Source organism: Nerophis lumbriciformis, linkage group LG12 (assembly GCF_033978685.3).
Source record: "Nerophis lumbriciformis linkage group LG12, RoL_Nlum_v2.1, whole genome shotgun sequence".
NCBI lineage: Eukaryota > Metazoa > Chordata > Actinopteri > Syngnathiformes > Syngnathidae > Nerophis > Nerophis lumbriciformis.
In genome coordinates this window covers 20,643,555-20,665,968 of record NC_084559.2, presented here as the reverse complement: position 1 = coordinate 20,665,968, position 22,414 = coordinate 20,643,555, and the positions used below count along the sequence as shown (strand labels likewise).

General features: G+C 38.7%; 1 protein-coding gene across 16 annotated transcripts in view; it reads right to left on the bottom strand.

The window, feature by feature from the left end:
• Positions 1 to 19,952, bottom strand: part of rimbp2b (RIMS binding protein 2b) — a 276,812-nt gene extending 256,860 nt beyond the window's left edge. For 6 of the 16 annotated variants that reach the window (XM_061986067.2, XM_061986071.2, XM_061986068.2 and 3 more), the window contains exons 1-2: positions 19,902 to 19,949; positions 19,679 to 19,810 (exon numbers count right to left, since the gene is read on the bottom strand). In XM_061986067.2, coding sequence (XP_061842051.1) covers positions 19,679 to 19,810; positions 19,902 to 19,904 — 135 coding nt within the window. In that variant the 5' untranslated portion in view covers positions 19,905 to 19,949. Of the gene's footprint in view, positions 1 to 5,923; positions 6,084 to 19,678; positions 19,811 to 19,901 lie in introns of those variants that run through there. The other 10 variants (XM_061986076.1, XM_061986078.1, XM_061986082.1 and 7 more) reach the window with 6 other exon arrangements.
• Positions 19,953 to 22,414: the final 2,462 nt, after the last annotated feature.

The window sequence follows — 22,414 nt, the reverse complement described above, 5'->3', positions numbered from 1 at the left end:
ACATATGCATGTACAGTAGATGGCAGTATTGTCCTGTTTAAGAGTGTCACAACACTGCTGTTTATGGCAGACGAACTGCTTTACGGTAGACGAAAACGTGACTGCTGTTGTTGTGTGTTGTTACCGCGCTGGGAGGACGTTATGGTCCGCATGGAGCTGGAGGGGGCGTGGCCTCCAGCTCCACCTGAATATCGGGAGATTTTCGGGAGAAAATTTGTCCCGGGAGGTTTTCAGGCGAGGCGCTGAATTTCGGGAGTCTACCGGAAAATCCGGGAGGGTTGGCAAGTATGTGCACACACAGAATGTGACCTTCCCTGATATCATTTATACACCTTGCTTTCACAGATTCTACATATAAAGATGACACGTTAGACAAGGGGTGTCAAACTTACGGCCCGGGGGCCGGATCAAGCCCGCGAACAAGATTTATTTCCCGCGAGATGAGTTTGCCAAGTATAAAAATTAGGGATGTCCGTTAATGGCTTTTTTGCCGATATCCGATATTGTCCAACTCTTAATTACCGATACCTATATATACAGTCGTGGAATTAACACATTATTATGCCTAATTTGGACAACCAGGTATGGTGAAGATAAGGTCCTTTTTTTAAAAAAATCATAAAATAAAATAAGATAAATAAATTAAAAGCATTTTCTTGAATAAAAAAGAAAGTAAAACAACATAAAAACAGTTACATAGAAACTTGTAATTAATGAAAATGAGTAAAATTATGTTGAGTGTCTGTGCTGTCTAGAGATCGGCAGAGTAACCGTGTAATACTCTTCCATATCAGTAGGTGGCAGCAGGTAGCTAATTGCTTTGTAGATGTCGGGAACATGGTTTGTCAATATGCAGACGACAGCGGGAGGCAGCGTGCGGGTAAAAAGGTATCTAATGCTTAAACCGAAAATAAACCAAAGTCTAGGGCCGCTAAGAAAAGACATTGAAGCTTAGGGCTGGCTATGCAAAACGAAGCTAAAACTGAACTGGCTGCAAAGTAAACAAAAACAGAATGCTGGACGACAGCAAAGACTTACAGCGCGTGGAGCAGCAGACGACGTCCACAAAGTATATCCGTACATGACATGACAATCAACAACAAAATAGGAGCGCAAGACAAGAACTAAAACACTACACACAGGAAAACACTAAAAAACTCCAAATAAATCACAGCATGATGTGACAGGTGGTGACAGTACACCTACTTTGAGACAAGAGCTATATTGATGCATGGGTTGGTTATGGTTTGAATTCATATCCAACAATTGCGAGAACAACTTTTTATTAGGGATGTCCGATAATGGCTTTTTGCCGATATCCAATATACCGATATTGTCCAACTCTTTAATTACCGATACCGATATCAACCAATATATACAGTCGTGGAATTAACACATTATTATGTCTAATTTGGACAACCAGGTATGGTGAAGATAAGGTACTTTTTAAATTTTTTTATAAAATAAGATAAATAAATTAAAAACATTTTCTTGAATAAAAAAATAAAGTAAAACAATATAAAAACAGTTACATAGAAACTAGTAATTAATGGAAATGAGTAATATTAACTGTTAAATGTTAGTACTATTAGTGGACCAGCAGCAGTGCTTACGGACTGTATCCCTTGCAGACTGTATTGATATATAATGTAGGAACCAGAATATTAATAACAGAAAGAAACAACCCTTTTGTGTGAATGAGTGTAAATAGGGGAGAGAGGTATTTTGGGTTGTTGCACTAATTGTAAGTGTATCTTGTGTTTTTTATGTTGATTTAATAAAAATTAAAAAAAACAATGACGTCAAGCCGACTGACTGGCAAAGGCAGGCTTAAATAACATCTCTGATTGGAAACAGGTGCGCGTCCCGAACACCAGAGGCAGGTGAAAATCAAAAGTAGCCATGGTAACAAACGCAGGAGGTGCACAAACACAGGAACTAAGGGAGTCCAAAACTAACAGAACATAACAAAAACATGATCCGGACCACGGATCATGACAATTCTAAGTAACAAAGATTTAATTTAGAGTTATTTGGTTAGGGTTAGGATTAGTAATGGTGAATATGTTCCCCATACTAAAGTGTTACCGGCTTACTGGTTGTATAATAAGGCCATGCAGAATAAGGCATTAATAAGTACTTAATAATGACTAATTAAGATTCAATATGTTACTAATTAACATGTTAATAAGCAACTAATTAATGGTGAATATGTTCCCCAAACTAAAGTGCTACCCATTTTTTTTTTTATCTTGATAAATTGAAAATTAACACCAATGAGTTGACTGATGAACATTATCACATCATTTATCCAGAAAATATAAATAACGACAAATAAGTGTAAAAAAACAAACAAACAAAAAAAAAAACATTATGATTTTTACATTTGTGCTTGTTCTATTTTTTAAACAAAGAAAACAATCTGAAGTTGTCTTTATTTCTAAGTTATCGTGCCGTGATTTCACCGGTCCGGCCCACTTGGGAGTAGATTTTTCTCCATGTGGCCCCCCCATCTAAAATGAGGTTGACACTCCTGCGTTAGACGTTACTTTCCGCAGGGCGATAGACTTAAAAAAACAAAACATTAAGCTTAACGTTTTTTCAAAGAAATTAAAATAGACCATTATTCTAAGGTCGTACTCACACTAGTTCAGGGCTAATAAACTAAACAGTTTTGGGGGCCGCAACAACCAGGGGGCCAGACTCCTCACTTTACTATCAGTCTAATTTTGTATATTCCTGACAACCAATGCCACTAAAATAACCATCCATCCATCCATTTACTACCGCGTGTCCCTTTTGGGGTCGCGGGGGGTGTAACCCAGAACAATTAAGGGACCGGACAAGCAAATGGGCTGTGGCTTGAATGAATAGTGTGAGTGCAGGAGAGAGAAACAGAATATCTCCCAATTCTAGTGTGAGTATGCCCTGAGAGCCTAAACTAAATATGGCTCAAATCCAATGACTAACATATTAGTATTGGCAAAACCTGCAGTTATAGTGGCAATACAAAACAATGCAATGTATTTGTATTGGTTTGCTTTGTTAGGTAATGCATAGCAGTACCTTTGTAGAATGGTAGCACATGATAGACATCACATTTTGATGATGATACGGATAAATAAAAGCCATGAGTTACTGGAATTTATTCTGCAATTTTGTCCAGTTTTGCGTCAATATGGCATGAATACAGGATCCCTCCCGCAAAGACAAACTTACTGAAAAAAAATCATTCCATCAACCGTTGTTTATTAGTAAGTCATAATGGAAAAGACTGTAAATGTAATTATGTGTATTGTCACATATTGTATTTCATGTTTCTAAAACACATGACCATTGACTATGACGACAAATAGTACAGTTCCTTCTGTCAAAATATGATGTCTTACGCCAGGGGTCCCCAAACATTTTGACTCGGGGCCCGGTAGTCTTGGGTTCAATCCCGGGCTCGGGATCATTCTGTGTGGAGTTTGCATGTTCTCCCCGTGACTGCGTGGGTTCCCTCCGGGTACTCCGGCTTCCTCCCACTTCCAAAGACATGCACCTGGGGATAGGTTGATTGGCAACACTAAATTGGCCCTTGTGTGTGAATGTGAGTGTGAATGTTGTCTGTCTATCTGTGTTGGCCCTGCGATGAGATGGCGACTTGTCCAGGGTGTACACCGCCTTCCGCCCGATTGTAGCTGAGATAGGCTCCAGCGCCCCCCGCGACCCCAAAAGGGAATAAGCGGTAGAAAATGGATGGATGGATGGACATATTATATATATATATATATATATATATATATATATATATATATATATATATATATATATATATATATATATATATAACATATATACATATATATATATGTTTTATATACATATATATATATATATATATATATATATATATATATATGTATATATTATATATATATACATATATATATATAATATACCGGTATATATATATTATATATATATAACATATATATATATTATATATATATATATATATATATATATATATATATATATATATATATATATATATATATATATATATATATATATATATATATATATAACATATATACATATATATATATGTTTTTTATATATATATATATATATATATATATATATATATATATATATATATGTATATATTATATATATATACATATATATATATATATAATATACCGGTATATATATATTATATATATATAACATATATATATATATATATATATATATATATATATATATATATATATATATATATATATATATATATATATATATATATATATATAAAACAGAAAAACAACCTGTCTCTGTGATCACTATAGGTGTATAAATAATAATATAGTGTTAAATAAAATCAGTCCCTTGGGGCACAAAACTGAAAACAACACAGCTCTCCAAAAAGTGCACTTCAAACAAATATATATATATATATATATATAATAAAAGTGAGCTTTTGTTAAACCAAATATTGTGTGTTTTTTCTCATATACAACAACAACCTATCTGGACTCGATAAGAGAATCGATAAGGAATCGGTTTGATAAGAGGATTCGATAAGAGGATTCGATAATAGGCTTCGATAATTTCTTATCAAACATCATCCCTACTTATAACCCAAAAAATGGATTGCTCTTCATAAAAATAACTCCCAAATTTAACCCAACACTTGCAACTCATAAATTGGGTTATCAAAATAACCCATGTTGTTCTATTCTCCTTGCACCAATTGGGTTAATGTCAGACATGGCACCATGTCTGAATCACCTATGTAGTAAAACTACCCTCTTTTGGCACAATTACAACTACAAAATAAACAATAACGTCATAAAAAAATCCTCGACCCAGCCTTGTGGATTTGACTCATGTCACTGTCATGTATTATTCCTCCTTTACTGCTGGTGCTTACCACTTCACAACAGGAGTGCCTCATTCAAGTCATTCCGTAGTGAAAGTTAGAAATATGAACGTCTGCCCCTTTTTTTTTTTGCACGTTGAAGATAAAAAGCCACTTGCTGGCAGCTCAGGGATAACCTACGAGATGATGAATGAGCATGCACGCTTGTCAAGGTGGGCAGGAGGAGCTACCGTATGAATGGGAGCGTGTCATCAGCGTGCATGCGAATATTCAAGGTGTGGGTCCAGATTGATAACCGACACATTCCGGAAGCTCTTTAAAACAGTAATGCTCGATAGCAGAGCATGTTTGTTTCCCACTGCTCAGCTCCTTTGCTGGTTGTCACCTGTGGTTTTATACCTCTAGGCAAACTGCTGACCGTGCAAAAAAGCTAACGACATAACATCAAGAATTTATCTCTAAAGAAATCCACACAAAGCACTCAAGGACGCAAACCAAGAGCGTTCAGCGATGTCTGGCTCGAATCCTACGCTACTGGTATATGCAATTTGATGCCAACCAGGCAGAATTTATACCTCCAATTCATTAATGCAACTTCTCTTTAGACTTCAGAGAGAGTGGCTCTTGGCAGCTAGGCAAGGCGGTTTCAACCGGAGCTGACGTTAACCCCAAATGTTATATAATTCACAGACAAACAACATTCTCCACGGTATGACTTCAAACCCGATGCATCGTCAATTTAACGGGGAGGAAGGCAACACAAACAAGCATGAACCGAATCCCCCACCGCATGCAAATGACATGCGATGTCCTCTGGCTCAACGTCCATGATGTAGAAAAAACAAACATCTTTCACGTTGTTATACTGTAGTATAGGCACACAGGAGCGATATCAATCATTTGAGAGCTCTGAGAGTCAGAGCATCTTTATTCCCCCCCCCCCGGAATCATCTCGGAGATTCTGCAGCAGAGCAAGGAAAACATAGCCCCCTGATTACGGAAGAAAAAAAACACACACACACAGCTTGACAGCAGACTAGTAGACGGTACCTTTGCAGCATCACTTAAAGGACCGGCGCCATGGCAGGTGTTCCCCACCGGGGTCCAAGGGCAGAGAAACGAGCGGCAAGACGCAGCGGCGTATGGTAGCTCTGTAGCATAAAATGGTTCAATCGGTGCACGGCGGTAAAGAAGCACGGTGCAGGAGGAGAGGAGGAGAGAAGCAGAGTCAGCCAGGAAGCATCGCTCAGCTCACACTAGCATGGTTGTGCAGCAGAGCACACACACATCAACACGCCCCCTTTCTCCCTCTCTCTCTCTCTCTCTCTGTTACTTTCTCCGTCTCACACACATTTAGTCACACAGACTCGAGCACAGAACTGGGCAGCGCTCTATCATCCGGATGTCTTTCATCTGGCCTAATCACCACTGGTCATTATCAGTGTTATTCTCGGCAGTCGCACACAATCTTGACAATAGACCCTTCAGTTTTTTTCTTATCCATTGCACAGCCTGCTGCCCTAACCCATGAGCAAACCAGGGTTGAGACAAGCAAGGTCGTGTGAGGTCTTTCCTTGAGTTTTGGAGATTTTTTTATTTTTTATTGAAACGCTGCCACAGAGGGTCAGCGAAAATTTCGAATGATGGGACAAAACCAATCATCTGTCACAAACAGTCGAAATTGTCCAATCACCGATCAGGAAATGAAGTACAGAAGGGTATTAAGAGGGATTATTTGGACTATTCTATTTTTTTTTTTTTTTTTTTTTTTAAGACTGTGCGGCAATGTGGAGTCGGGCAGTGCACCACGGCTGCCCTCTGTGGCCGAAGAGAGTATTGCACTCTATTGTAGGGGGGGGGGAAAGGCAAGGCGAGTGGCCCAAAAGAGATATGCTTTCCTTAGTGTGGGTGCCTAGCAACCGCGAGTCGTCCCTCCCCCTCCCCCGGGACCCTCTTAGCAATCTACTTTATATCATACAGTGGGCCGTTTATCAGTGGATGCACCACAACAACAACACACGGGCTTGATGTCAAGTGTCCTCTGCCTGCTGGGCAAAAATGAGGGTAGGGGGGTGCAGAAGACAAAGCAGGGGTCATACCTGATGTTTGCAGTTTAGGCTGCTTTTTTCAACCTTAAGTGCACGTCTGATTATCTGAGTTTAGGAGGGCCATAAATTACAATGCAAATCCTGCACAATTTATTTAAATCTTTATTCTACCTATTGGCGTTGTCCCGATAGCAATTTTTTGGTACCGGTACCAAAATTATTTCGATAATTTTCAGTACTTTTCTAAATAAAGGGGACCACAAAAAAATTGCATTATTGGCTTTATTTTAACAAAAAAAATATTACGGTATATTAAACATATGTTTCTTATTGCAAGTTTGTGCTTAAATAAAATAGTGAACATACAAGACAACTTGTCTTTTATTAGTAAGTAAACAAACAAAGGCTCCTAATTTAGTCTGCTGACATATGCAGTAACATATTGTGTCATTTTCCATTCTATTATATTGTCAACATTATTAAGAACAAGTGGTAGAAAATGAATTATTAATCTACTTGTTCACTTACTGTTAATATCTGCTTACTTTCTCTTTTAACATGTTCTATCTACACTTCTGTTAAAATGTAATCATCACTTATTCTTCTGTTTTTTGATACTTTACATTCGTTTTGGATGATACCAAAATCCCATTGGGGTTGTGAGTTTTTCCTTGTCCTTATGTGGGCTCTGTACCGCTGATGTCGTTGTGGCTTGTGCAGCCCTTTGAGACACTTGTGATTAAGGGCTATATAAATAAACATTGATTGATTGATTGATTGACCACAAATTTGGGTATCAATCATAAAACCAAGTAGTTACAGGATCATACATTGGTCATATTCAAAGTCCTCATGTGTCCAGGGACATATTTCCTGAGTTTATAAACATAATATACATTTAAAAAAACGAAAGCAGATGTAATCATAGTGGTATTGACTAGATACGCTCCTGTACTTGGTATCATTACTGTGGATGTTAGTTAAAGGCCTACTGAAATGCGATTTTCTTATTTAAACGGGGATAGCAGGTCCATTCTATGTGTCATACTTGATCATTTCGCGATATTGCCATATTTTTGCTGAAAGGATTTAGTAGAGAACATCGACGATAAAGTTCGCAACTTTTGGTCGCTGATAAAAAAGCCTTGCCTGTACCGGAAGTAGCAGACGAGTAGCGTGACGTCACAGGTTGTGGAGCTCCTCACATCTGCACATTGTTTACAATCATGGCCACCAGCAGCGAGAGCGATTCGGACCGAGAAAGCGACGATTTCCCCATTAATTTGAGCGAGGATGAAATATTCGTGGATGAGGAAAGTGAGAGTGAAGGACTAGAGGGCAGTGGGAGCGATTCAGATAGGGAAGATGCTGTGAGAGGCGGGTGGGACCTGATATTCAGCTGGGAATGACTAAAACAGTAAATAAACACAAGACATATATATACTCTATTAGCCACAACACAACCAGGCTTATATTTAATATGCCACAAATTAATCCCGCATAACAAACACCTCCCCCCTCCCGTCCATATAACCCGCCAATACAACTCAAACACCTGCACAACACACTCAATCCCACAGCCCAAAGTACCGTTCACCTCCCCAAAGTTCATACAGCACATATATTTCCCCAAAGTCCCCAAAGTTACGTACGTGACATGCACATAGCGGCACGCACGTACGGGCAAGAGATCAAATGTTTGGAAGCCGCAGCTGCATGCGTACTCACGGTACAGCGTCTGCATATCCAACTCAAAGTCCTCCTGGTAAGAGTCTCTGTTGTCCCAGTTCTCCACAGGCCAATGGTAAAGCTTGACTGTCATCTTCCGGGAATGTAAACAATGAAACACCGGCTGTGTTTGCGTTGCTGCAGCCGCCCGCAATACACCGCTTCCCTCCTACAGCTTTCTTCTTTGCTGTCTCCATTGTTCATTGAACAAATTGCAAAAGATTCACCAACACAGATGTCCAGAATACCGTGGAATTTTGCGGTGAAAACAGACGACCTAATAGCTGGCCACCATGCTGTCCCAAAATGTCCTCTACAATCCGCGACGAAACGCGCAGACGTCATCATACCGAGACGTTTTCAGCAGGATATTTCGCGCGAAATTTAAAATTGCACTTTAGTATGCATGTGTTGCAATGTTAAGATTTCATTATTGATATATAAACTATCAGACTGCGTGGTCGGTAGTAGTGGGTTTCAGTAGGCCTTTAAAAAGTTAAAGTACCAATGATTGTCACACACACACTAGGTGTGGTGAGATTATCTTCTGCATTTGACCCATCACCCTTACCCCCTGGCAGGTGAGGGGAGCAGTGAGCAGCAGCGGTGGCCGCGCCCGGGAAACATTTTGGTGATTCTAACCCCCAATTTCAACCCTTGATGCTGAGTGCCAAGCAGGGAGGTAATGGGTCCCATTTTTACAGTGGATGTTAGGTGTAGATCCACCAATGGTGTTTGTTTACATGTTGACGCCGGTGAGCTACGGTGTGTAGTGAAGCATGTTTAGCTATTCCTCGTCCTGAAGGGATGATACTTGTAAGAAACTTATAGTAAAAAAGCATAACGGATAAACAATATTACAAAAAATGGTAGATATAAATCTTGGCTAACAGATGTAATGCTATGAGATGCAGCATACACATAAACCCGTTACTTTATCTCCACATAAAATTGTATGTGTGAGCAATGGCTTTGCACAAGGGAGCAGAGAGTGTATTATTGTTTCTGGCCCTGTGTTAGTGTTATTATCTAAACCAGTGGTTCTTAACCTGGGTTCGATTGTCGAACCCTTGGGGTTCGGTGAGTCGGCCTCAGGGGTTCAGCCGAGGTCAAAACACACCCGACTCATCGTATAAATACAAACTTCTCCCTATCGGCTTATTACGGATACGGCAACACTGGCTGGTTTGCAAGTGTGTAATTTGTTGTGAGTTTATGCACTGTGTTGGTTTTGTTGTTTGAACATTAAAACATTAACGAGATTGTTGCGTTCAAATGTCTATTAAGTACATCAATAGTAAAAATGTTGCGTTCAAGTGTTTACCAAGTAAAACATTAACGAGATTGTTGCGTTCAAATGTCTACTAAGTACATCAATAGTAAGAATGTTGTGTTCAAGTGTTTACCAAGTAAAATAATAGTGGGAGTGTTGCGTTCAAATGTCTACTAAGTACATCAATAGTAAGGATGGTGTGTTCAAGTGTTACCCAAGTAAAATAATAGTGTTGCATTCAAATGTCTACTAAATACATTAAAAGTAAGAATGTTGTGTTCAAATGTTTACCAAGTAAAACATAAACGAGAGTGTTGCGTTCAAATGTCTACTAAGTAGATCAATAGTAAAAGTGTTGCGTTCAAGTGTTTACCAAGTAAAACATTAACGAGAGTGTTGCGTTCAAATGTCTACTAAGTACATCAATAGTAAGAATGTTGTGTTCAAGTGTTTACCAAGTAAAATAATAGTGGGAGTGTTGCGTTCAAATGTCTATTAAGTACATCAATAGTAAGGATGGTGTGTTCAAGTGTTACCCAAGTAAAATAATAGTGTTGCATTCAAATGTCTACTAAATACATTAAAAGTAAGAATGTTGTGTTCAAATGTTTACCAAGTAAAACATAAACGAGAGTGTTGCGTTCAAATGTCTACTAAGTAGATCAATAGTAAAAGTGTTGCGTTCAAGTGTTTACCAAGTAAAATAATAGTGGGAGTGTTGCGTTCAAATGTCTACTAAGTACATCAATAGTAAGAATGTTGTGTTCAAGTGTTTACCAAGTAAAATAATAGTGGGAGTGTTGCGTTCAAATGTCTACTAAGTACATCAATAGTAAGGATGGTGTGTTCAAGTGTTACCCAAGTAAAATAATAGTGTTGCATTCAAATGTCTACTAAATACATTAAAAGTAAGAATGTTGTGTTCAAATGTTTACCAAGTAAAACATAAACGAGAGTGTTGCGTTCAAATGTCTACTAAGTAGATCAATAGTAAAAGTGTTGCGTTCAAGTGTTTACCAAGTAAAACATTAACGAGATTGTTGCGTTCAAATGTCTATTAAGTACATCAATAGTAAAAATGTTGTGTTCAAGTGTTTACCAAGTAAAATAATAGTGGGAGTGTTGCGTTCAAATGTCTATTAAGTACATCAATAGTAAGGATGGTGTGTTCAAGTCTTTACCAAGTAAAATAATAGTGTTGCATTCAAATGTCTACTAAGTACATTAAAAGTAAGAATGTTGTGTTCAAGTGTTTACCAAGTAAAACATAAACGAGAGTGTTGCGTTCAAATGTCTACTAAGTAGATCAATAGTAAAGAAGTAAAACATAAACGAGAGATGTGATGTTCATGCACGGTTCATTTTATGCACCAGTAAAAAAACATGGTAACACTTTAGTATGGGGAACATATTCACCATTAATTAGTTGCTTATTAACATGCAAATTAGTAACATATTGGCTCTTAACTAGTCATTATTAAGTACTTATTAATGCCTTATTCGGCATGGCCTTATTATAACCCTAACCCTCTAACCCTAACCCTAACAAATAACTCTAAATGAAGTCTTTATTACTTAGAATAGGTTCCCCATACTAAAGTGTTACCAAAAACATATAACTTTGTCTTGAATTTGAAAAAAAAAACATTTTATTTTTCACTAAAGAAGGGTTCGATGAATGCGCATATGAAACTGGTGGGGTTCGGTACCTCCAACAAGGTTAAGAACCACTGATCTAAACAATGCAGTAATTATTTTGTGAACGTGTCCTCGCCATGCTTCGATGCAGGGAAACCTTTTTAGACAGCTGTCAGAAGGATGCCCAAGGGCAACAGAGGAGCTGAAGGACGTGCTTGCATTAACGAGCCGAGTGAGACACCTTTGGAGGTGTGAACTGTTTTGACATTTACCTTTGTGGAGGTTCACATGAAAACCCACTAGCTTCTTTGTTACGTTATGATGCAGTACATAACATACTACTCCACAACTAACTACTATCACAGTATTGCTGAGCATGACTTTTTTTTATCTTAAAACAGGTCCTATCCTACTCATTTCAGGGGATTTAGAATATTAAAATGAAATTGCTACCCTTGTTTTAAAATAAACTATACATCTCAAGGTTGTGTACACGGTAAATTCTTCTCCTCTTGGTCAACATGCTCTTGATTCCTCAGCGTCCTCCCCGACCACGCCTACAATATTGCGATTGTTCAGTGCCGAAGTTTCTATATACATACAGTTAGGGTTGTCCACTAACCACGTTAAACCCAGATTCCGATCTAACAAAGGTCTTAACTCATTCTCCTTCTAAGCCACATCAATATGGAATGCACTCCCAACAGGTGTAAAAGAAAGTGCATCTCTATCCTCCTTCAAAACTTCACTAAAAGAGCACCCCCCCCCCCCCCCCCCCCCCGCACCAATCGACTTGGTATCGGATTGATACCCAAATTTGTGGTATCATCCAAAACTAATGTAAAGCATCCAAACAACAGAAGAATAAGTGATTATGACATTTTAACAGAAGTGTAGATAGAACATGTTAAAAGAGAACGTAAGCAGATATTAACAGTAAATGAACAAGTAGATTAATAATTCATTTTCTACCACTTGTCCTTAATAATGTTGACAAAATAATAGAATGGAAAATGACACAATATGTTACTGCATATGTCAGCAGACTGAATTAGGAGTTTGTTTACTTACTACTAAAAGACAAGATGTCTTGTATGTTCACTATTTTATTTAAAGACACACTTATAATAAGAAACATGTTTAATGTACCCTTAAGATTTTTTTTTGTAAAATAAAGCCAATAATGCAATTTTTTGTGGTCCCCTTTATATAGAAAAATATCGAAAAGTACCGAAAAGTATCGAAAAAAAATGTTGGTACTCGTATCGGGACAGTATATAACCCTATGTGCGTAACATCATGTCATAATGCCCTGATTGATTGGAGATGACATAATTATGGTGGCAAATACTACATTTATTACAGTGCTTTCTCCTCCATTTGACATAGTGTGCACTAATACAGTATTCTTCAGTATGCTCCCATGCATGAGAATTTCACAATATAAGAGTAGCGATTAGAGATGTCTGATAATGGCTTTTTTTGCCCATATCCGATATTGTCCAAGTCTTAATTACCGATTCCGATACCAACCGATACCGACATATACCTGTACAGTCGTGGAATTAACACATTATTATGCTTCATTTTGTCGTGATGCCCCGCTGGATGCATTAAACAATGTAACAAGGTTTTCCAAAATAAATCAACTCAAGTTATGGAGAAAGAAAATGCCAACATGGCACTGCCATATTTATTATTGAAGTCACAAAGTGCATTATTTTTTTTTTAACATGCCTCAAAACAGCAGCTTGGAATTTTGGACATGCTCTCCCTGAGAGAGCATGGAGGTTGAGGTGGGGGGGGGGGGGGGGGGGGGGGTACGGGGTTGCGGGGGTGTATATTGTAGCGTCCCGAAAGAGTTAGTGCTGCAAGGGTTCTGGGTATTTGTTCTGTTGTGTTTATGTTGTGTTACGGTGCGGATGTTCTCCCAAAATGTGTTTGTCATTCTTGTTTGGTGTGGGTTCACAGTGTGGCGCATATTTGTAACAGTGTTAAAGTTGTTTATACGGCCACCCTCGGTGTGACCTGTATGGCTGTTGAACAAGTATGCTTTGCCTTCACTTGTGTGTGTGAAAAGCCGTAGATATTATGTGACTGGGCCGGCACGCAAAGGCAGTGCCTTTAAGGTTTATTGGCGCTCTGTACTCCTCCCTACGTCCGTGTACACAGCGGCGTTTAAAAAGTCATAAATTTTACTTTTTGAAACCGATACTGAAAATTTTGAAACCGATACCGATAGTTTCTGATATTACATTTTAAAGCATTTATCGTCTCTAGTAGCGATGTCTGAAATCCATTAGATATATAGACAATAAATCGTGTACAAGCCACAGATTACCTGTAGTTTGCAATGGTGTAGAACAGGGGTCGGCAACCCAAAATGTTGAAAAAATACAAAAACAAATCTGTCTGGAGCCGCAACAAATTAATAGCCATATTACATACAGATAGTGTGTCATGGAATTAAGAGGACTTAAAGGAACCTCAAATATAGCTACAAATGAAGCATAATGATGCAATATGTACATATAGCTAGCCTAAATAGCCTGTTAGCATCGATTAGCTTGCAGTCATGCAGTGACCAAATATGTCTGATTAGCACTCCACACAAGTCAATAACATCAACAAAACTCACCTTTCATGCACAACCTTAAAAGTTTGGTGGACAAAATGAGACTGAAAAAGAAGTGGCATAAAACACGTCCTAGAAAGTCGGAGAAAGTTATACATCTAAACTACGGTGAGTTCAAGGACCGCCAAAATTAGTAGGACAAAACGGCGCTCGCCTAATACTCGAATCAGTGAAGCATGTTTAATATAAACAGTGTGCTTTGTAACAATTAGGGAGGTTTGTGTCATGTTTGTCCTCCTACAGAAACCATATTAAAACAAAAATAGATTTTTTTTCCCCTCATCTTTTTCCATTTTTCATACATTTTTTGAAAAAGCTCCAGAGAGCCACTAGGGCGGCGCTAAAGAGCCGCATGCGGCTCTAGAGCCACGGTTGCCGACCCCTGGTGTAGAAGGACACTGCATCACAGGTTGTTATTCCTAAATATTAAAAACACTGTATGCCGCAGTGCTATTATACTCCACACTCCTAAAAGGATGGTCAGCTTGGTGCAGTTTGTGAATGTGAAGATGAAATGCTTATTATTGCCTTGCAACAGAAAAAGCTGTGATGTAGGCAAGTTTTATTGTCTCTTTTGAAGAAAGGGAGTACACAACTAAAAAAAAAAAATACAAGCATTTATTTAGTCTTGAAAGATTCCCAATTTGCTTTTTTACACAGCCCTGCTCCTCTCAAACCGTTGAAATGGCGGAGAGGGGAAGAACTATTTTCCAGGTGAATGTCAAAACCGTATTGTAAACATTGTGGGATTTCATCAACAAAAAACATCAAGCTGTCCTTCAGGCAACTTCACGTCACAACTTATTTATGTCAAATTCTACAGAGCGCTCACTAAAAAAGAGTGAACCATCCATACTCTCAGATCCACAGCAGGGGTAGTCGTAAGTCTTGCTGATTTTACAAGCCACAGAAGAGGTTTCATTAGTGACCAATGCAGTCACAACCACAGCAGCAAACTTTTGTCCTCAAACAACCTTGCCATCAGTGTACACCTAGAAAGCACAAGCACGCACACAAACACACACACACACACACACACACACACACACACACACACACACACACACACACACACACACACACACGGTAGATCCCTGCCTATTCACGACTCGGCATATTTAAATTGTACAAACCCCGTTTCCATATGAGTTGGGAAATTGTGTTAGATGTAAATATAAACGGAATACAATGATTTGCAAATCATTTTCAACCCATATTCAGTTGAATATGCTACAAAGACAACATATTTGATGTTCGAACTGATAAACATTTTTTTTTTGCAAATAATCATTAACTTTAGAATTTGATGCCAGCAACACGTGACAAAGAAGTTGGGAAAGGTGGTAATAAATACTGATAAAGTTGAGGAATGCTCATCAAACACTTATTTGGAACATCCCACAGGTGAACAGGCTAATTGGGAACAGGTGGGTGCCATGATTGGATATAAAAGTAGATTCCATGAAATGCTCAGTCATTCACAAACAAGGATGGGGCGAGGGTCACCACTTCGTCAACAAATGCGTGAGCAAATTGTTGAACAGTTTAAGAAAAACCTTTCCCAACCAGCTATTGCAAGGAATTTCACCATCTACGGTCCGTAATATCATCAAAGGCTTCAGAGAATCTGGAGAAATCACTGCACGTAAGCAGCTAAGCCCGTGACCTTCGATCCCTCAGGCTGTACTGCATCAACAAGCGACATCAGTGTGTAAAGGATATCACCACATGGGCTCAGGAACACTTCAGAAACCCACTGTCAGTAACTACAGTTGGTCGCTACATCTGTAAGTGCAAGTTAAAACTCTTCTATGCAAATCGAAAACCGTTTATCAACAACACCCAGTAAACGCCGTCGGCTTCGCTGGGCCTGAGCTCATCTAAAATGGACTGCTACAAAGTGGAAAAGTGTTCTGTGATCTGACGAGTCCACATTTCAAATTGTTTTTGGAAACTGTGGACGTCGTGTCCTCCGGACACAAGAGGAAAAGAACTATCCGGATTGTTATAGGTGCAAAGTTGAAAAGCCAGCATCTGTGATGGTATGGGGGTGTATTAGTGCCCAAGACATGGGTAACTTACACATCTGTGAAGGCACCATTAATGCTGAAAGGTACATACAGGTTTTGGAGCAACATATATTGCCATCCAAGCAAAGTTATCATGGACGCCCCTGCTTATTTCAGCAAGACAATGCCAAGCCACGTGTTACAACAGCGTGGCTTCGTAGTAAAAGAGTGCGGGTACTAGACTGGCCTGCCTGTAGTTCAGACCTGTCTCCCATTGAAAATGTGTGGCGCATTATGAAGCGTAAAATACCACAACGGAGACCCCCGGACTGTTGAACAACTTAAGCTGTACATCAAGCAAGAATGGGATAGAATTCCACCTGAGAAGCTTAAAAATTGTGTCTCCTCAGTTCCCAAACGTTTACTGAGTGTTGTTAAAAGGAAAGGCCATGTAACACAGTGGTAAAAATGCCCCTATGCTTTCTCAGTCTTTTTTGCCACCTGTACCAGCTTTTTTGAAACATGTTGCAGGCATCAAATTCCAAATGAGCTAATATTTGCCAAAAAATGACAGTTTTCCAGTTCGAACGTTAAGTATCTTGTCTTTGCGGTCTATTCAATTGAACATAGGTTGAAAAGGATTTGTAAATTGTGGTATTCTGTTTTTATTTACCATTTACACAACGTGCCAACTTCACTGGTTTTGGGTTTTGTATATAAAGATGAAAATGTGCTTAAAAATGTGTTCTACGCCTTATCAGTATCACTTTCCTTATACACAATGTAATTGTGGAGGGAGAGTGTGATCAGCGCGCTTGCAGGAGCAAAAGGTCACCGCCTCTGTCAATGGTGTTGAGGGCGGAGCACCATCGGCTAGGGGCGGGGCATGTGCGGGACGGCAAGACACAGCTGGCAGGTGATTAGATTTCACAGGTGGTACGTGGCGGTCTAATCACCTGTTGTCTTTAACAGTGAGCGGTGAGAGAGATTGGAGAGAAAAGACGTCTGAAAAGATTGTTCTTGGCATTACATGTCCATTGAAAACTCTGTTAAAACGGCACGCATGGCTCCTGTGACGTGGTATCCGTGGAACGAGTAGGGAACGACTTCCACAGTGTTTAATAGGGCTGTGAATCTTTGGGTGTCCCACGATTCGATTCAATATCGATTCTTGGGGTCACGATTCGATTCAAAATGATTTTTTTTTTCGATTCAACGCGATTCTCGATTCAAAAACGATATTTTCCCGATTCAAAACGATTCTCTATTCATTCAATACATAGGATTTCAGCAGGATCTACCCCAGTCTGCTGACATGCAAGCAGAGTAGTAGATTTTTGTAAAAATCTTTTATAATTGTAAAGGACAATGTTTTATCAACTGATTGCAATAATGTAAATTTGTTTTAACTATTAAATGAACCAAAAATATGACTTATTTTATCTTTGTGAAAATATTGGACACAGTGTGTTGTCAAGCTTATGAGATGCGATGCAAGTGTAAGCCACTGTGACACTATTGTTCTTTTCTTTTCTTTTTTTATAAATGTCTAATGATAATGTCAATGAGGGATTTTTAATCACTGCTATGTTGAAATTGTAACTAATATTGATACTGTTGTCGATAATATTCATTTTTGTTTCACTACTTTTGATTTGGTTCTGTGTCTCCCCTCAATTGCTCTGTTTATTGCAGTTCTAAGTGTTGCTGGGTCGGGTTTGGTTTTGGAATTGGATTGCATTGTTATGGTATTGTTTTGTTGGATTGATTAATAAAAAAAAATTTTAAAAATGAAAAAAAAAATGAAAAAAAATAATAATAAAAAAGACCATTACTAGGAAATGGATAACCCAGGAGAGCCCAACTTTGAAGCAATGGATGGAAACAACAATGGATATATATAAAATGGAGAAGATAACCGCCTTTATTAATTATAAATTGGAGAAATTTACTTCATACTGGGAAAATTGGGTCAACTATGTCACGCCCCATAAACCTGACTTTAATTTTTCGAATTAGTGATTGTATTGCCAAAAAAAAAAAAAAAAAAAAGGGGATTACTCCTTACAAGTGTATATGTATGTATGTATATATATGTATTCATATATTTATATATATATGTATTTGTGGGTATATATATATATATATAAATAGGTATCTGTTTATATTTTTATTTTATTTCTGATTACTACTATTATTAATGTATTATTATTTATTTTTCTTTTCTTTTTTTTTCTTTTTTTTCTTTTTCTTTTTTTCTTTCTTTGTTTATTTAATTGATGTATTTGTAGATATTACTTTGTTTTTTTGTTGTTTCTTTCCTTTGGGGGGGTGAGTGGTATAGGTGGGATATAAACAAAAATATTTTGACATTTAGGGCAGACAATAGATATATGATTGATGTGAATATGATGTAATGGATAGGAATGTGGGAATAAGCGGAAGAAAATGGATGGATGGATGGATAGGAATGTCTGATGCTGGATGTCAATAAAAATAAAATGAAAAAAAAAAAAAATAATAATAATAAATAAATAAATAAAATAAAAAATCGATTTTTTTAAAATGAGAATCGATTCTGAATCGCACAACGTGAGAATCGTGTCAAGACTTGGTCCCTGGGGTTTGTTTTTCCGGAAGGCAACAGAAAATTGGCGCGGGCAAGACATGAGTGTGAGTACATGTTTAATATTTAAACTCAAAAGGCTCAAAAAGGTATAAACAAAAGGCGCTCACAGCGGAGGTAAAACAACTTGGCTATGAAAACAAAAGGCGCGCACAAAGGCGGAAAACTATGAACAAGAAACACAAACTTGCTTGGCATGGAACTGTGAACATGATATGAAGAAGCGTGATCATAAAGTGTGCAGAGCATAAATGTGATGTCGCCAGGCTGACCAACAGAAAATGAAAAGCTTAAATAACACAGACATGATTAACAACAGGTGCGTGATATGACAGGTGAAAACTAATGGGTTGCTATGGAAACAAAACAGGGGAGTGAACAACCAGGAATTAAGAAAGTGTCCAAAAAACAAACAGCACATGGCCAAACAAAAACATGATCAACACAGACATGACAAATCGAGATTCGAATTCGAATCGATTTTTTCCCACACCCCTAGTGATTAATGTACCGTAAGATTTTTTGTTCAAATAAAGCCAATAATGCAATTTTTTGTGGTCCCTTTTATTTACAAAAGTACTGAAATATTTTGGTACCGGTACCAAAATATTGCTATGGGAACAACACTAGTACAAACCCAGCAGAATTAATAAAACTACATGATCTTTTCTTTCAAACAATTGGATACCACAAGGTTGGATGAGGTAATAATGAGAGTGGAGCCAGGCGAGTGCAGGACGAGGTCAGATTATGGCTGCGGGCACCAACAAGTGACGCCCGTGTCCAACCCAGACACGGATGAATTAAAAAGCTCATTCGGTGACAATTTAGCGACACGCTCGACTCACCTTGTCCACGCCTTTCATCCGGCTGCTCCTCTTTGCCGGAGGTAACCATTGTCTCAGGCTGGCGCCACCCTCCCTCTGACACTGCTTCAGGAGTTTCTCCACCCTGCAAGTCTTCTGACAGCCCATCGTTCCCTTAGAATGACACGGAAGGAGGGAGGGGAGAAAAAAAATCCTGGTATCAATCACGCTGACTAGTTTCTGCCGGTTGCAAGTAACAACCTACCATGACGGGCTGGTTTGCATGCCTCCACAAACGCTGGTCATGGTCAGCTGTGCCGGATGGCCCGGATGATGTCAGTAACTTCAGATTATAAATATCCGTGTCCAGCGGAGTTACGTAATAAAGGGATGTTGGATTATTGTCGGTACACACAGACAGCAAAGACCGCACAGCTGGCAGAGGGAGCACATTAAAAGTCTGAGCAAAATTAAATGTCTCATTGCTTGAAATGTTCAACCGGATTTCAGTCAAATTTAAAAAAAAGACGGTTTGACAAGAATCTCAGCAAAACTAAATGTGGAGGTTGCCCTCCAGGGGGTTCTTTGGATCACCAAACACCGACATGAGAGCCTGGTTCAGGTTCACAATACAGTTTATTTAATATTTGTTTGCTTACTATGGTATATTATTTATTTATTGTTTATTTGTTCACTGTATTGTTACAGATAACAAGGAAATTGGATAAAATTGCTATGGTATGAAAAGGGGTAGGATTAACCTCTTAAGGCCCAAGCTGTATTTTTACATGCTTTTTTTCTTTTTCTTTGCTATTTGGGCTAATTAGAATAAAAACTAAAAATCATCTTTTAATATGATGTACTTAGTCCATAAGTACACAAACGTGTACTTCATGTGTAGCATACTTGCCAACCTTGAGACCTCCGATTCCTGGAGGTGGGGCGTGGTCGGGGTAGAAGGGGGCGTGGTCGGGGGCGTGGCTAAAAGGGGGGAGTATATTTACAGCTAGAATTCACCAAGTCAAGTATTTCATATATATATATATATATATATATATATATTTATTTTATTATATGTATATGTATATATATATATATATAAAAAATAAATACTTGAATTTCAGTGTTCATTTATTTACACATATACACACACATAACACTAGATGACAGTATTGTCCTGTTTAAGAGTGTCACAACATTGCTGTTTACGGCAGACGAACTGCTTTACGGTATACAAAAACGTGACTGCTGTTGTTGTGTGTTGTTACCGCGCTGGGAGGAAGTTAATGAAACTGCCTAACAATAAACCCACATAAGAAACCAAGAACTCGCTCTCCATCATTCTACAGTTATAATGTCATTGGGCAGGTATGCTGGTTATATTGTGGGTTAGCGGACTCAGGTCCTCATGGACCTGAGTCCGCCTGAATTTCGGGAGATTTTCGGGAGAAAATTTGTCCCGGGAGGTTTTCGGGAGAGGCGCTGAATTTCGGGAGTCTCTCCCGGAAAATCCGGGAGGGTTGGCAAGTATGATGTGTAGTGACATGCACTTTTTTTTTTTACACTTTTTTTTCCCAAATTCCATTGTATGTTATACTCTTCTGATACCACCAGAGGGCAGTATAAGTGTCCATATGTCGGCATAAAACCCCAATTCAATAGTGTACATAATTTTGGAAATAAGAGCTAAAAGGTGCTGTCCACACATGTAGCCACTAAGGCCTTTAGAGGTTAAATAAGCTCTGCTTCTTCCTACTCCTTTTTTGGACGTGCTTTAAAGGGGAACATTATCACAATTTCAGAATGGTTTAAACCATTAAAAATCAGTTCCCAGTGGCTTATTATATTTTTCAAAGTTTTTTTCAAAATGTTACCCATCACGCAATATCCCTAAAAAAAGCTTCAAAGTGCCTGATTTTAACCATCGTTATATACACCCATCCATTTTCCTGTGATGTCACATAGTGAATACAAGCAGAAAGAACAGCAAGATATAGCGACATTAGCTCGGATTCAGACTCGGATTTCAGCGGCTTAAGCGATTCAACAGATTACGCATGTATTGAAACGGATGGTTGTAGTGTGGAGGCAGGTAGCGAAAACTAAATTGAAGAAGAAACTGAAGCTATTGAGCCATATCGGTTTGAACCGTATGCAAGCGAAACCGACGAAAACGACACGACAGCCAGCGACACGGGAGAAAGCGAGGACGAATTCGGCGATCGCCTTCTAACCAACGATTGGTATGTGTTTGTTTGGCATTAAAGGAAACTAACAACTATGAACTAGGTTTACAGCATATGAAATACATTTGGCAACAACATGCACTTTGAGAGTGCAGACAGCCCAATTTTCATCAATTAATATATTCTGTAGACATACCCTCATCCGCTCTCTTTTCCTGAAAGCTGATCTGCCCAGTTTTGGAGTTGATGTCAGCAGGCCAGGGAAGCTAGGGTCGATATTCTTCTCTTGATCATCTTCGGTGGCATAAGGGACGGTGTGAGCCAAGACATCCAGGGGGTTTAGCTCGCTCGTCTGCGGGAACAAACTGCCGCCATTGCTTGCCGTGCTACTGAGGGGCTTTGTCCCTGAATTGCTCACACACTCCGGCAGATTCAATGGGGGTCTGGCGGCAGATTTCTTTGACTTTATCGTTGGAAATGCATCTGCTTTGAGTGTCGCAGGATATCCACACATTCTTGCCATCTCTGTCGTAGCATAGCTTTCGTCGGTAAAGTGTGCGGAACAAACGTCCAATTTCTTGCCACTTTCGCA